This window comes from Antedon mediterranea, chromosome 5, assembly GCF_964355755.1.
Source record: "Antedon mediterranea chromosome 5, ecAntMedi1.1, whole genome shotgun sequence".
Classification (NCBI taxonomy): domain Eukaryota; kingdom Metazoa; phylum Echinodermata; class Crinoidea; order Comatulida; family Antedonidae; genus Antedon; species Antedon mediterranea.
In genome coordinates, this window is record NC_092674.1 from 18,579,675 (window position 1) to 18,597,929 (window position 18,255).

Sequence of the window (18,255 nt, forward strand, 5' to 3'; positions counted from 1 at the left end):
ATTAAAAATTAACACATAGTTCCAAAATATTATACAAAGTAGAAAGCACATATTTGATGTTTTATTTGAAGATGTTTTTTCATTTTATGCAATTTTATGTACTTGCTTGATTTTTAAAGGATCAACTCTTTTATACAAAAAAAGTTATTACACAATTGTAATTGTAATACAATATTACACAATAATAGAGATATTATAATTGTAATATGGTTACTAGCATTGCCAGAATGCTAGTTTTTCCCACTCAAAATCTATGGATAAAACATATATTTCAGATTGTCATGGTGTACATAAATATGCATAGTAAAAAAATAACTTTATAATTAGTAATTCACATTCATCTGGTCATGTGACAATAAGTTGGTGGAGTAAATACGTGTTTATTGTTCTCGTAACTTCCTTTCCCTTTGGTGCTTATTGTTGAAAACTGCAAATTCTTGTGAAACTATCAAATATTTTGATGTCTACATGATGTTTGTTATATTTGTTAATTATAATTTTATAAATTAATTTTTTTAGTTTATTAAATATTTTTATATTGTTTTGTGTATATTGAGGGTTATTAAAGACCTTTATATTTGCAACTTAATGACTAAAAAGTCATAAAATTATATTATACGATTTTAAATGGATGCTAATTCACAATATCCTTAGTTGTTGCAAATCTAAAAGTTTCATCAACATACAGTCATTGTCAGTATTATTAGAAACTAGCTTCTTTAGAAGTAGTATGTAGTTAGAAAGATTGACACCTGTCAGGTTTATACAATGATATTGCATGTTTTAATTATCCTTTAAATATGTTCAATTGTCTTGCATGTGCAGTAATATAATTTGTTTATAACATGCCAAAATATATTCTTGTCATTTTATTGGACAATTGTGGGTCGTATAGCATTGAAAATCTTCTTGTGTACAAAAAAAAAAAATAGACTATTGTTTTACTTTACAACAATATCATTACAGAAATAGCACTCGACCAGTGTAAGTTTAGACCAAAAAATCACTTTCAATTAATTTTGATTAATTAATGGGAAAAATTATACCAGTGAAATCTTAGTTTTAGTTGCCTGGCGATTGTTCACATCGCTATCTGTCGCCTACACTAGGCCTAGTCTACTACAGCTAAGCCTAGGAATATGTTTTGGTTGTTAACATAATAGGTAGGTGTGTTATAAAGCAAACAAATTAATGTTTTGTATTCGTGCAATGGTACAAATAATTTCATTCAGGGAAATTCTATTTTCACTTGGCTTCGCCTTAAAAATAATAGAGTTTCATCTTTTACCTCATGATATTATTGGTACCATCACACTCATAAATATTCATTATTTTACATTATTACAAGTTTATATTTATTATGTTAAAAACAGTTTGCAACTGTTGTTATATTTAGATAAAGTTTGAAAACAAAGTAACAAAGTGCGAGGCATGCGCGGCAAGTCACAAATTTATGCGAGGCATCGTTTTACCATCATCAAAAAATGCGAGGCATCATTTTATCATTTCTCAAAATTGCGAGGCAGAAAATCACCGAAATTGAAGTAGCCTAGGCCCGCTAGTAGGCTAGTTCCCTTTTGCACCTGCCTTGTATTTTAACTCGAAATTTGTTAACCATGCTTTATCCTGAATACCACACCTTAGAATTAGTAGGCCGAATAAATTGGTGATTTTACAGACGTTTTTCTCGAATACTGTTCGCGAATTTCGCACACTCGATGTTCAATATTTTGGTTTCTATGAAACGCCAAAAGAGCAAAATTAATTAGAGGGCTAAAAACTCTGTGGAATCTATATATTTAACGCATTATTTAGTGAAGATTTTGTCAGTCAGTAAGGAAAAATGTTACTGTTGATACTGTACACGGTTTCGTTAACCTTTTAAAGAATAAAATAGAACAATTCATCATAATATCCTTAGTAGGATGTCCTAGGTCTAGGCTAGGTAGTGATGTTTATTTAGGATCGATTATTATTCTTTGAAAACAGAACAGTATCAGTGGTAACATTATTACAGTATTTTTATTGACAGATTAACAAATATATTGAAATAAAACGTGTTTTCACCAATAAATGCATGAGAAATTGACGGAGTTTTAGTCCTCTATTATCGTAGAAACAAAAATATTGAAGATGCGTGAAATTCGCGAAAAGTGTGCAAGGAACACGCCTGTAAAATCATTAATTTAAGGATTTATTTGTTACTTTTTATGTAATTCTTTCATTAAAGTACTCATGAGTTTTCTTCTAAGGTGTGGTATTCACACGATAAAGCTAGTTATCAAATTTGGAGTAAAAATACAAGCGAAGGAAACTAGCGCCAGGTTTATTAGTACGTACATGGACAACAATAAATACAAATCGTAATATAAAACAGGAATAGTGTATCATTATTAAAATATTACACCAATTATTATTATATAAAAATTGATTACATTATTTTCTGCATAGGCCTCTAGGTTAGGACTAAGCATATTAGCTAAAGTTTAAGTTTAGGCCTAGTATTACGATTGTCGGACGTAAGTCTTTTTCACACGCGCTTCAGAATTCTCAAGCAATTTTTTTTTCTTTGCGGCATGTTATTTGATCGGCATATCAGTTACCTTTTATTCACCGCCAGTTATTGAACTTGTCCTGGCCATCGCTGTTTATTTTATTTGCGAGAGAGGTACACGTGTTGATTTCCTAGAGAATGGAATGTCAAAAATGTCTTTGGCACGCCGCTCAGAGAGAAATCTGGGCGTTGCTGCTGAAACCACGTGCTATATGGGAGGGGAATCGCCACAAGGTCAAATCCTCTCAGGGCAGAATCACTCCGCCGCTACTTGCTAAATAGTAAAGAGGGATTTTCCATCTCTCTGGTCTACCGGATTGAGGCGCGGGGGTGTGACAAAATATTATTTTCCCTCTGCTAGGTTCGAGAGACATGTTAAATTAATTGTAAAGTGAACACGCTCCAAATGCCAACAAACATTTGATGGTAAGTGTCGCTATAACAATTATTGTTTATCGAAAGTTGAAGACTATCGTTCAGATTTTTAAAATATGCATGCGCATACCGAATTACGGATGCACAACTTTTGAACAGTTTGGGCACTTTTGTAAAAGTAAAATTTGACCTGATATGACGTGAATGAAAAAAACAATCGTTAAACATGTTGAGGTTATACACGAATCTATTTAGATACGCTAGACCTATTATTATACAAATATAAATAATTGATTATTATGCCTATAATATAGCATAATAGCACGTTAAGATATGCCTCGCACCTTTTTGAAATTGTAAACTATATGCCTCGCATGCCTCGCACATTTGGAAATGATAAAATGATGCCTCACAAATATTTGGCGTGCCTCGCATGCCTTGCTGTCTCGCACTTTGTCAACACTCAAAACTATGACTACACAATATTATTATTTTGTATAAATTCAATAGGATACTATTTGGATTTAAATTGTACATTGATAACAATTTTTTTTTTTTTTCAAATAGAGTACCATAGTAATAACAATAGTCACAGCTAAAGAAGTTCATTTTTTCATAGATGTTTTATTCCATGATAGATTGTGCTTAGTTTATTTGTTGCTGTTATTTTGGATAATCTTGAGTTACCCGAGGAAATGAAGCGTATAAAACAGCTGAAAGCAACTGAGCAGAAAACTGTAGCTGAAAAATTACCCCTCAGACTTCAGATTTTTGAAAAGTTTCCGTAAGTATTTCAAAAGAAACAGATTAAATTTTTATGAGCTGTCAAATAAATGTTAGTATTATGATAAAACTATATTTGATTTTTGTAATTTTGTTATGTAGAGACAAACCACAGACTGTGGTCATGTCAAGATTGCCCTCAGATTTCACGCTGCCAAAAATAAGGTAAGGAATTGTGAGGTCAACTAAGACACAAATTATCCAAAACTGGCAATTTTAAATTGTCTTGCCTCCTTGATCAATATATATGGTTAATTGAATGCATAATGTTTATTTAACAACCAGTTATCTTTTTGCCAGAGAAAGCTTTATTCGTCAGTTTATTGAGACAGGAACGGAAGTGGAAAGGATGTTAAGAGGCTCAGAGGAATCAAACATGGTGACCATCAGTGAATCTATAGTTCCTAACCGTCTTCTAAACCGCAGCCTTGCTCCTATCAAGGGTGTTACATCATTACAAAAGAAAATCGGAGTATCAACAGTTGTGAAGTATGAATTAGTGTATATTAGTCTATAATCAAAAAGAAATTGCACCAATGAGAAAATATATATCATCTGTTAAAAAGAAAAAAATAATTTAAACTTGTCACCTGTGGACGAGTTAGGTTATCCGCTCGAACACAACATGCATGTACACTCAAATATGAGTGCAGAATATGGAACTCTGTTTACGCAAGTTAATCGAAAATGAAAATTGCATTGATGATGAAAATTGTTTTTATTTCGTTAAAAAATAGAACAAGAGTACAATTAAATGACAGTTAAAATTTCCAATTCAAAATTTGCATACTGCTCAGAACACGCCATCCACTTGAAATTTACGCTATGTGAAATACTGTGTGTAAATCCATTCTTTCATTTGAATTGGACGGTGTGACCTGATAGGGAAAACCACTAAGATTGCTTTCCGCAACTTGCCTCAGAAATTGTTAAATTGCGTGACTTTTAAAGTTTAAGAAAATAAATAAAATCTTTATCGTGACATAGTGAAATATTGACATATTGTAATATAATGTTTGGGTTGTTGAGGTACTAATGAAAGACTCTAACTCGCTTGACTGGATCATAACACATATATTATTTATTCAGTATAATACTTCAGTACAATATACAACTATAAGTATAGATAAGGAACGGACAATCAATGATGCTGTCAGTGAGGTGTGGTGTGTGTAGGTCTGCTTCTGAAGAAGTGGCTGTGAGGTGTGTCTGGGCCCTTCTAAAACTTGGGAGTATATTGGCTCAGTTCATTTGCATAATGTCACTACGTAATCTGTGAGGGTAACGATTGGTCCTAAGTTGATCCAGGGGTGTTTAAGTGGGAGTGATTAACGGTATAATAAGGTATTTCCTGTGATGGATGACACTGTCAAATCTGTACTTAAATAGTGTCAGTCACTCCTGGTTTAACGATGGGAAAGTCACAAAATTAAGCTAAGTGTTTTCTTTAGGGACTCTATTATAAACTAAATGGTCATTAAAACATCTGGACAAACTCTCCTCTGGACTTTCTGGGTCAAGTTTGTGAACCTATTTAAATTCCGATACAGAGGTCGATTTCTTAAATATAACAGTATATCGTTATATTACAATATAAACAACTTATTTTAGTGTTATTTTTAAAACACATTGCACATATTGATTGGAATTGTTTTATAGACATGATGATGTGTCACAGAAACCGATAGTTTGCACACTTGCTCTGCTCTGGACAGTATGTGCTTATATAGCAATTGAGCACAATTTTCATAATCAATCATCAAACATGGTAACCATTAGTGAATTCATAGTTCCTAACCATCTTCATAAAACATCAATAACATTTTCATCATCCTTTTTGGTTTTTAATTTATAATCAATCATAGAATTTCATATAATCATGCATGTTACGCACATCTACACTTAGAAGTCATTATTCTGACCACATTATACAATTTTCTGTTAAAAAGAATTACACCTGCAACAAAAATTGTGAAAAGAAAGAACGACGAAAGAAAAAAAAAGATCATAAGGGTTATCCTTGATCCTTGACACTCACAATGGTTAACAATTATTTACCCGATTGTCCGATTGGTACACTGCTATGTATGTACCTTATTAATTATGCTCTTGTGAGGATGGGAATTTTGTTACCATTGACTCAATTTATAGATATAACCAGCATTTTGCGACTAGTATAAATAACAAAAAGCAAGATTTACTATCTATTTTATTCAGAGATTCCATGAAACAGCGAGGATTGAATATGGATGATGGAGGGCAGATCATGACAGGAGGTTACACTTTTTCTGAATTCGGTAGCAGAGATAGAAGGTAATCCAACAAAATGTCAATTGGTTTATTGTTATGTTTAAAATTATAAATATAGTCATAAATGATTCAATTATACATGACTAGCATTTTTTTCAGAGGATTCCGTGGAAGCCTACGAGGTCATCGTACAATTGATGGAATTCGCGAAAATGGTGAATCAGTGGCAAACAGGAATGTCTCGTTTGATATTCGAGTAATTCAGGAGCGAAAACAGTTGGCCGTACAGAAGAGGTTTGTGTGTTTAACAATTTTTATTTATTTAAGGATTTACACTTGGTGGTTAACTACCACCACCAACATACTTTTGCATTTACCATTTTGAAATCAATTACTTAGATTTAGAATACAATAAATAAAATATCTCTTTTTATGTTTAATAGAAAATTAATATAGTAACTATTATACTGTATAATCAAAAAGTCAAATTGTAACAAATTAGGAAAAGTTTACTAAGACAATGCTTTGCTTGTTAACTTTTACAGAGATGCGAAAGAGGATGAACTGCGAGAGAATCACCCATACTTTGATATGCCATTATTGACCTTTGACCAAGAGAGTAAAATCCGGCAGATATGCATGGCAATTGTCTATGCACGCTACGATTCGTAAGTTACATCATGTACATAATACTGAAGATGTGAAACTTTGTTATTGAGAAAATGTATACCTTCAATAATAAATATTTTCTCTAAAATGTTAACAAGTAGAATTGAAATTCAAGCAATATTTAGACTTTATTTATTGAACGAAATATCTGAATACTGTGTTTGTCTTAGTTATAACACTGTCTCTACTCTACTCCCCCCTTTCACACCAAAAGCAAAACTCCGGAGACACTCAGGAGTTGACGCCCCAGTGTTTTTATGTGAAAGGTAAAATCAAACAACGCCGGAGTTCAAAACAGCGGGGTTGAACAGCTGAACGTTCTCAGGAGGGCGAACTGCAAAGACACACACACAAAAGGTCATCAACACGATCACACATTGCTTTAGTTTATTTCAAAATATTTTTAATTAAAACTAATAAGTAATACCAATAAAACATTATATGACTTCTGAGACATTTGAAAGTATTATTAAATTTAAAATATTGAATCTAATGATCGTCACATTTAAACAAACAAAATAGAGGGCAACATTTACAATTTTATTTTATAAACCCCGGTGTTGCTAGGTTGGTGTGAAAGGGGTATCCCCGGAGTTTCTCGACATTTTGAATGGTTGTAAACCTCTTGGTGTCTCCAGAGATTACTCCAGAGTTTTGGTGTGAAAGGGATAATATTGTGATCAACAGTTCTATTATTTAAATTTCATGTAATTTATAAATATCAAGAATTTTTAAGTGTGATCTGAACTAATAGCAAACTAGATTTGAACTCGTCACTACGGACGAGTTAGGTTATCCGCAGCACAAACGGCACGTGCACGTCATACGTTAGAATATTGCGCGCAGTATAACAATTATGCCATTGAAAAAATGTTAGTGCGCTCTCTATTTTACGTCACATCTAAGTATATACAGTATACACTATATACTGTATACGTACTACATACAGTGTAGAGGTGAAAATAAGTGACCAAAGTTATTGAAACTTTTGGACATGATGACGTCATCACAATTTTAAAAAAGGTATATCATGCGAAAGATAATTGATCGGCCTAGATAATATAAAAAAGTGGGGGTAAGTGGAATATGGATAAGTTGAGATGCGCTCTATTCAATGTGACGAGCTATGACGAAAGAGACAAAAATCCTATATTTCATATTCGAGTGGCCATACGATGACGTCACAATGTCCGGTTAGCCATATCGATGCATGATTCGATATCTACAACTCATCAACTTCCAGAATATGTAATTTTAAAAAAGTTCACCACATAGTTTACAATCTATGACTGTTTTAAAAAAGGCATAATTTTGACGAATTTTTGAACTTTTTCATCAAAAACGCGCGCAAATTGTTCAATTCTACGTGTTCGTATGACGTGATTTTAAGTCGAAATTGATTGAAAATTGGTAAATTCACTAGAAAAGGCGCGCCTGGGATTTTTTGAAATGCTCAAAATGACCTGAAACGCGCAGAAAGTTGATTAGAAATTGAATTTTCGCATTTTGAAATTTTAAACGCGCGTGCGAGCGTAATTTTCTGTGAAACATGCCATTTTTAATCCATAGAAAGTTTGCCCTTGGTATAACTTAAATTTTCACAAAGTTTCAATAAAAAATGACTTTTGGTTTTCAATATATGATCAATCATTGAAATTCATAAAATCGCGCATAACTTACGCTGCGCAACTCCGAAATCGTTGAAAAGCTTGGCTGCACATCTACAGCTATAGGTCAATCTTATAACAAAGTTATACAATCTTATGTTGGCCAGAAGATAGAGATACGCTGCGGACAAAATTCGTGGAAAGAAAGAAGAACATAGAAAAAACTAGGTTTGAACTCGTCACTTTGACGAGTTCGGGTTATCCGCAGAAATGCAACATGCACATACGTTAAACTATTATGAACGTCGACAATTATTATGCCATCCTATGACATGAATTAAATATGTTTACAGTGCTGAATTGTACCTATATCATTGCGGAATTATAACAGAATACACTGTATGTTATATACAGTGTAACATAGATAACATTTTGAGACTCATCTTTCAAACTAAACACATAGATAGCAATTTTGGAAGGGAATTATCTGAGCAACAACAAAATAACGCGTTGAAGAAATTTGGAAACGTAGAATATGGATGCGCGCTCTTTTAAATGTCATGAACTATGACGCAAAATATGAAAATACAACTTTTTTTATTTAACTGGCCATATGATGACGTCACCACATCCGATTGGCAAAATTTTCACATGATTTTGTATCTACAATCCAATAGCTTCCAGAAAACGTTTTAATCGTGATTATCACATTTTATTCTTACGAGCTATAACAGATTAAAATTTACTGTAAAGATGAAATTAATGCCATACGTAATTTAAATTTTTAGGCATGATGACGTCAAAAAAATTAAAATATTATATAAATAATCTAGACAATATCACAATCGGGGTGAAAATGGAAAACGGATAAGTGAAGATGCGCTCTATTAAATGTGATGACCTATTACGAAAGTGGCTGCGTGGCCATACGATGACGTCACAATGTCCGGTTAGCCATATTAATACATGATCCGATATCTACAACTCATCAACTTCCAGAATATGTCATCCACAAAAAGTTGACCGTGTAGTTTAGAAATTACGACTGTTTAAAAAAAGGCATAATTTTGACAAATTTTGGAACTTTTTCATCAAAAACGCGCGCAAATTGTCCAATTCGACGTGCTCGTATGACGTAACTTTAAGTCGAAATTGTTTAAAAGTTAGTAAAATTACTAGAAACTAGATGGTCGTGCCCACAGATGGTTCTCGAATACATAATAATTTCAGCGTTAAAAAACTGGCGATTTCAAATGCAGGACAATAATGTCGTTTACAGGAACGGATAAATAGACACTGTGATTTATGTACTCAACTAAAATTAGCACCCTGGGAATTACTTCCGAAAGAGAAACTTGTCACAAAATGAGACCAATTGTTTAAGTCAAATTTAAACAAACTTAATTTGTGTTTTATATGTAACATTAGGGTTGAGGGATGGAAGAGGAACAATTTTTAAATATATTCTTTATCCATTTAGTAACGAAATATTAATTGTTTTCATGTTTTACAAATAATATACCACTAAACCATGGAGGTATTTATACCCCCATGACTAAACACAGTAAAACATTGCGATGTAATACTTTGTTGAAACTATCACCGTCCTAGTCGATTGAAAAGTACAGTACGTGTAACGATACATCACTACGACGTGTATATGTTTATATAATGTAAAACAATTTGTGAAAACCACCTCTATTCGGGGCAAATCATAAATTCGATTTAATCGTCAATAAATATTAAATTATCTAACTCAACTTAATTAGTAGGCCTAATGGTTTTCAATTGTTTCTTAGAGCTAATTCATACTTAAGTTGGTTCCTACCCTACCCACCAAAGTTGTTCTGCGTTTAGGGCATGTGATGCACTGTAGGCCTATCCTCTACTGGCTTTACAACGCTACTCATGCCAGTGAGTGATGGGTGATGATGTGGGTGGTTTAACTGCAATAATAAAGATTTGTACGTAATATACGGCGACTGAAAACGCTAGCTCATTATCCGTTTAAAAAAAATCTATATCCAACCTCTGCAGCACAGATTGAAAAAAAAAATGGATCGAATTTCTGTTATGAGTATACAGTACTTGCCTTTACGACGCCTGAGGGAATAGACACTTGTGGAACAGAGATTGGAATGTTCCATTCATCGCAAATCAATACATTTGTATAAACGTATATTAAATCTATCAAAATAATACTTTTTAAAGAAAATCGGCCTGTCTTCAACATTATGATGCTGTACTCGAGCTGTTCAACCGGTTTTCAGCAATTAAAAACAATTATCGTAGGAGGAGATAGGAAAATGCGAAGCATCCTCGCATTATTGTATGCGGGTATTTTTCAAGATGGACATGCATACAGTATATACCACGATCGGAAAACACCCCTATTTGGAGCAAATCGTTGAACCTAAATTCGTTTTAATCGTCAATGACTAATTATCGAACTCAATTTAATTAGTAAACAGGGTTACCTCAGGTGGTTAAAATCAGTATCGAAAGTACGAACCAACTTTATATACCATCGAGTAAACATTCTAGAAATAACGCGCGATTTACCGAATTTTGCCCTTACGTAAATTTATATATAGAAGGCTGGAAAAACATAAATCACTAAAAAAAATGATGTTTTTAACTCTACGTGCCCACCGCGCGCGTAAAAATTTGCACGCGCGTGGGAATTTTCGACATGCTTAAAATGACATGAAACGCGTAGAAAGTTGATTAGAAATTGTTTTTTCGCAATATTAAATTTTAACTTAAATGTTCACCAAGTGTCTATACAAAATGACTTTTGGTTTATAATCTATAACCAATCATTAAAATTCATAAAATCGCGCATAACATACGCTGCGCGACTCTAAATTCATATAACGAAGTTTCTTGCACATCTACAGCTACAGGTCAATCTTTTGACAAAGTTATACAATCTTATGTTGACAAGGATGAGAGATATGCGACGCACAAAAATCCGGGAAAGAAAGAAGAACTAGACATGAAACTCGTCACTTTGACGAGTTAGTTATCCGCACGACAAACGCCACGTGCACGTCATATGTTGGAATGTTGCACACAGAAAAAGATTATGGCATTATGACCTGAACTGAAGAATATGATAATTGTTAGTGCTAAATTCTGTCTATTTTGTGTCATATAGTATATACATTTTAAAGTACACAGTATAATCTGTATACACGTAATTTAAATTTTTAGGCATGATTATGTCATAAAAATTAAATATTTTTAACACATGCATAAGATAGTTGATTGACCTAGACAATATTAAAATCTCAGAGAAAAAGGAATACAGATAAGCGTGATGCGCTCCATTTAATGTGATGAGCAATAAACGAAAGAGACAAAAATCATATATTTTACATTCGTGTGGCCATACGATGATGTCACAATGTCCGGTTAGCCATATTGATTAATGATCCGATATCTACAACTCATCCCCTTCCAGAATATGTAAGTAGAAAAAAATTTACCTCGTAGTTTAGAATCTATGATTGTTTAAAAAAAGGCATAATTTTGACGAATTTTTGAATTTTTTCTTTAAAAACACGCACAAATTGTATAATTCGACGTGCTCTCCAATAGAGGAGAAATGCGGGTGCGCGCGTAACGTCTTGTAAAACATGGCATTTTTAATCCACAAAAAGTTTGCCCTTGATATGACTTAAATTTTCAGAAAGTGTCAAAATAAAATTATGCTTGGTTTTTAGCCTATGATCAATCATAAAAAATCATAAAATCGCACGTAAGTCACGTTGCGCAACTCTGACGTCATTCAAAATAGGAGGTGCACAACTTCACGTAAATGCCCATATGTTGACAAAGTTATGAAATGTTATGTTTACAAGTTTTTGAGATACGCGAGACACAAAAATGGAGGAGAAAGAAAGAAGAATAATACTAGACATGAAACTCGTCACTTTGACGAGTTAGTTATCCGCACCACGACAAACGCCACGTGCACGTCTTACGTTGGAATATTGCACACAGGTAAAGATTATGGCATTATGACAAGAACTGAAGAATATGATATGCTGTTAGTGCTGAATTCTGTCAATTTTGTGTCATATAGTATATACATGCAAACAGTATAATCTGTATACATATTACATACAGTGTAGAATAGGTGAAATTACGGGACCCGCCATTTATTCCAATTTTTAACATGGCGACGGTATCAAAATGAAACACTTAGATAGCAATTTCAGAAGGAAATGATCTCAGGAACAACATATTAACGTGTAGAAGAAATTTGAATACGTAAAATATAGATGCGCACCCTTTTAAATGTGATGAACTATTACGCAAAATATGAAAATACGACTTTTTTTATTCAACTGGCCATATGATGACGTCACAACATCCGATTGGCAAAATGTTTACATGAATTCGTATCTACAATCCAATAGCTTCCATAAAACGTTTTAATCGTGATTATCACATTTTATTCTTACGAGCTATTACAGATTAAAATTTACTGTAAAGATGAAATTAATGACCAACGTAATTTAAATTTTTAGGCATGATGACGTTAAATAAATTAAAAAAATTTTAATTCATGCAAAAGATAGTTGATTGACCAAGATTATATTAAAATCGGGGTGAAAATGGACAACGAATAAGTGGAGATGTGCTCTATTAAATGTGATGAGCAATAACGAAAGAGACAAAAATCCTATATTTTACATTCGTGTGGCCATACGATGACGTCACAATGTCCGGTTAGCCATATTAATGCATGATCCGATATCTACAACTCATCAACTTCCAGAATATGTAATTTAAAAAAAAGTTCTCCACGTAGTTTAGAATCTATGACTGTTTAAAAATAGGCATAATTTTGACGAATTTTTGAACTTTTTCTTTAAAAACACGCACAAATTGTATAATTCGACGTGCTCTCCAATAGAGGAGAAATGCGCGTGCGCGCGTAACGTCTTGTAAAACATGGCATTTTTAATCCACAAAAAGTTTGCCCTTGATATGACTTAAATTTTCAGAAAGTGTCAAAATAAAATTATGCTTGGTTTTTAGCCTATGATCAATCATAAAAAATCATAAAATCGCACGTAAGTCACGTTGCGCAACTCTGACGTCATTCAAAATAGGAGGTGCACAACTTCACGTAAATGCCCATATGTTGACAAAGTTATGAAATGTTATGTTTACAAGTTTTTGAGATACGCGAGACACAAAAATGGAGGAGAAAGAAAGAAGAATAATACTAGACATGAAACTCGTCACTTTGACGAGTTAGTTATCCGCACCACGACAAACGCCACGTGTACGTCTTACGTTGGAATATTGCACACAGGTAAAGATTATGGCATTATGACAAGAACTGAAGAATATGATATGCTGTTAGTGCTGAATTCTGTCAATTTTGTGTCATATAGTATATACATGCAAACAGTATAATCTGTATACATATTACATACAGTGTAGAATAGGTGAAATTACGGGACCCGCCATTTATTCCAATTTTTAACATGGCGACGGTATCAAAATGAAACACTTAGATAGCAATTTCAGAAGGAAATGATCTCAGGAACAACATATTAACGTGTAGAAGAAATTTGAATACGTAAAATATAGATGCGCACCCTTTTAAATGTGATGAACTATTACGCAAAATATGAAAATACAACTTTTTTTATTCAACTGGCCATATGATGACGTCACAACATCCGATTGGCAAAATGTTTACATGAATTCGTATCTACAATCCAATAGCTTCCATAAAACGTTTTAATCGTGATTATCACATTTTATTCTTACGAGCTATTACAGATTAAAATTTACTGTAAAGATGAAATTAATGACCAACGTAATTTAAATTTTTAGGCATGATGACGTTAAATAAATTAAAAAAATTTTAATTCATGCAAAAGATAGTTGATTGACCAAGATTATATTAAAATCGGGGTGAAAATGGACAACGAATAAGTGGAGATGTGCTCTATTAAATGTGATGAGCAATAACGAAAGAGACAAAAATCCTATATTTTACATTCGTGTGGGCATACGATGACGTCACAATGTCCGGTTAGCCATATTAATGCATGATCCGATATCTACAACTCATCAACTTCCAGAATATGTAATTTAAAAAAAAGTTCTCCACGTAGTTTAGAATCTATGACTGTTTAAAAATAGGCATAATTTTGACGGAATTTTTGAACTTTTTCATAAAAAACGCACGTAAAGTATCCAATTCAACGTGCCCGTATGACGTAATTGTAAGTCGAAATTGTTTTAAAATTGGTAAAATTACTATAAAAGGCTGGAAAAACATAAATCAATAAAAAAAAAATACTTTTAGCGCTACGTGCGCACCACGCGCATACAATTGTTCGCGCGCGTGGGAAATTTTGACATGCTCAAAATGTCATGATCAGCGTAGAAAGTTGATTAAAAATTAATTTTGCGCATTTTGAATTTTAAATGCGCATGCGCGCGTAACTTTGTGTAAAACACGCAATTTTTTTTCCACAGAAAGTTAGCGCATGATATAAATTAAACTTTTGCTAAGTTTCAATTTAAATTGTTATATGGTTTTCAATCTATGTTAAATACGCGAAATTCATAAAATCGCGCGTAAGTCACGTTGCGCATTTCTGACGTCATTCACAATAGGAGGTGCACAACTTCACGTGAATGGCCATATGTTGACAAAGTTATGAAATGTTATGTTTACACGTTTTTGAGATACGCGAGACACAAAAGTAGAGGAGAAATGCGCGTGCGCGCGTAACGTCTTGTAAAACATGGCATTTTTAATCCACAAAAAGTTTGCCCTTGATATGACTTAAATTTTCACAAAGTGTCAAAACAAATTCATGCTTGGTTTTTAGTCTATGATCAATCATAAAAAATCATAAAATCGCACGTAAGTCACGTTGCGCAACTCTGACGTCATTAAAAAATAGGAGGTGCACAACTTCACGTAAATGCCCATATGTTGACAAAGTTATGAAATGTTATGTTTACAAGTTTTTGAGATACGTGAGGCACAAAAATGAGGGAGAAAGAAATAAGAAAAAACTAGACATGAAACTCGTCACTTTGACGAGTTAGTTATCCGCTCGACAAACGCCACGCGCACGTCATACGTTGGAATTTTGCACACAGAAAAAGATTATGGCATTATTACTTGAAATGAAGAATATGATGTGTTGTTAGTGCTGAATGCTGTATATTTTGTGTCATATAGTATACACAGTATAATCTGTATACGTATCACCGACAGTGTAGAATAGGTGAAATTACAGGACCCGTATTTTATTCCAATTTTTAACATGTTGACGGTTTCAAAATGAAACACGAAGGTAGTAATTTCGGAAGGAAATTATCTCAGCAACAACATATTAACGTTTAGAAGAAATTTGAATACATGTGATATTGATGCGCGTTCTTTTAAATGTAATGAACTATGACGCAAAAGATGAAAATAAGACTTTGTTTATTTAACTGGCCATATGATGACGTCACAATATCTAATTGGCGAAAAGTTCACATGATTTCGTATCTACAATCCGATAGCTTCCTGAAAACGTTTTAATCGTGATTATCACATTTTATTCGTACGAGCTATAACAGATTAAAATTTACTGTAAAGATGAAATTAATGACCCTGTTAATTAAAATGTTTAGGCATGATGACGTCATAACAATTAAAATATTTTTAACTCATGTGAAAGATAGTTGATTGACCTAGATAATATTAAAATCTCGGAGGAAATGGAATACGGATAAGCAAGATGCGCTCTATTGAAAGTGATGAGCAATAACGAAAGAGACAAAAATCCTATATTATACATTCGTGTGGCCCTACGATGACGTCATAACATCTGAGAGGTAAAAATTGTGCATGAATTTATATCTACAATTTATCTTCTTGCATAATAAGTTTTAAAAAATTGCGGTCACCTTTGATCCTGAAGAGCTATAATAGATTCAAAATAGGCATTATTTTGACAATATTTTATAACTTTTTCAACTAAAACGCGCGCAAATGGTCTCAATCAACGTGTTCATATGACGTCATGTTAATTTGAAATGATGTCAATCTTTTTCAAAATGACTAAGAAAGGCTGTAAAATCATAATTCAAGAGAAAAACACATGGTTTTCATGCTCCGTGCGCACCTTACACGCAAATTTTTTCGCGCACGTGGGAATTTTTGACATGCTTAAAATGTCCTGATCAGCGTAGAAAGTTGATTAGAAATTAATTTTGCGCATTTTGAAATTTTAAATGCGCGTGCGCGCGTAACTTCTTGTAAAACATGCCATTTTTAATCCATAGAAATTTTTCCCTTGATATGACTTAAATTTTCACTAAGTGTCAATAAAAAATGACTTTTGGTTTTTAGTCTATGATCAATCATAAAAAATCATAAAATCGCGCGTAAGTCATGTTGCGCAACTCTGACGTCATTCAAAATAGGAGGTGCACAATTTCACATAAATGCCCACATGTTGACAAAGTTATGAAATGTTATGTTTACACGTTTTTGAGTTACGCGTGACACAAAAATGACAGAAAGAAAGAAGAATACAGAAAAAAAAGACTAGACATGAAACTCGTCACTTTGACGAGTTAGTTATCCGCTCGACAAACGCCACGTGCACGTCATACGTTAGAATATTGCACACAGAAAAATATTAAGGCATTATGACCTGAACTGAAGAATATGATATGTTGTTATTTCTGAATTCTGTTATTTTGTGTCATATAGTATAACAGTACAATCTGTATACATATCACAAACAGTGTAAAATAGGTGAAATTACGGGACCCGTATTTTATTGTAATTTTTAACATCTTGACGGTTTCAAAATAAAATGCAAAAGTAGAAATTTCTGAATGAAATTATCTCAGCAACAACATATTAACGTGTAGAAGAAATTTGAATACGTGAAATATTGATGCGCGCTCTTTTAAATGTAATGAAATATAATGCAAAAGATGAAAATACAACTTTTTTTATTCAACTGGCCATATGATGACGTCACAACATCCGATTGGCAAAATGTTTACATGAATTCGTATCTAAAATCCCATAGCTTCCAGAAAACGTTTTAATCATGATTATCACTTTTTATTCTGATGAGCTATAACAGATTGAAATTTACTGTAAAGATGAAAATAAGTGACCCACGTTATTTACAATTTTCGACATGATGACGTCATAAAAATTAAAATATTTTTAACTCATGCAAAATATAGTTCATTCACCTAGACAATATCAAAATCGGGGTGAAAATAAAAAACGGATAAGTGGAGATGCGCTCTATTAAATGTGATGCACTATGACAAAAGAGACAAAAATCCTATATTTTATATTCGCGTGACCATACGATGATGTTATAATGTCCGATTAGCCATATTAATGTATGATCCGATATCTACAACTCATCAACTTCCAGAATATTTAATTAAAAAAAAGTTCTCCATGTAGTTTAGAATCTATGAATGTTTAAAAATAGGCATAATTTTGACGAATTTTTGAACTTTTTCACAAAAAACGCGTGCAAATTATTTAATTCGACGTGCTCGTATGACGTAATTTTAAGTCGAAATTGTTTAAAATTTGGTAACATTACTAGAAAAGGCTGAAAAAACATAAATCACGCGAAAAAAAAATGTTTTTAACGGTACGTGTTCACCGCGTGCGTAAAAATGTTCGCGCGCGTGGGAATTTTTGACATGCGCAAAATGTCATGAGTCGTGTAAAAAGTTGATTAGAAATTAATTTTACGCATTTTGAAACTTTAAATGCGCGTGCGCGCGTAACTTCTTGTAAAACATGCCATTTTTAATCCACAAAAAGTTTGCACTTGATATGACTTAAATTTTCACGAAGTGTCAAAACTAAATTATGCTTGGTTTTTAGTCTATGAGCAATCATAAAAAATCATAAAATCGCGCGTAAGTCACGTTGCGCAACTCTGACGTCATTCAAAAATAGGAGGTGCACAACTTCACGTAAATGCC

The 18,255-nt window shown here is 33.0% G+C and overlaps 1 protein-coding gene across 7 annotated transcripts in view; it reads left to right on the top strand.

Annotated features, from left to right (window-relative positions):
* Positions 1–18,255, top strand: part of LOC140048760 (sodium leak channel NALCN-like) — a 90,556-nt gene that overhangs the window by 24,013 nt on the left and 48,288 nt on the right. For all 7 annotated transcript variants that reach the window (XM_072093535.1, XM_072093537.1, XM_072093539.1 and 4 more), the window contains 6 exons: positions 3,568–3,713; positions 3,815–3,877; positions 4,013–4,201; positions 5,930–6,025; positions 6,122–6,256; positions 6,508–6,630. In XM_072093535.1, the coding sequence (XP_071949636.1) occupies positions 3,568–3,713; positions 3,815–3,877; positions 4,013–4,201; positions 5,930–6,025; positions 6,122–6,256; positions 6,508–6,630 (752 nt within the window). The remainder of the gene's footprint in view (positions 1–3,567; positions 3,714–3,814; positions 3,878–4,012; positions 4,202–5,929; positions 6,026–6,121; positions 6,257–6,507; positions 6,631–18,255) is intronic.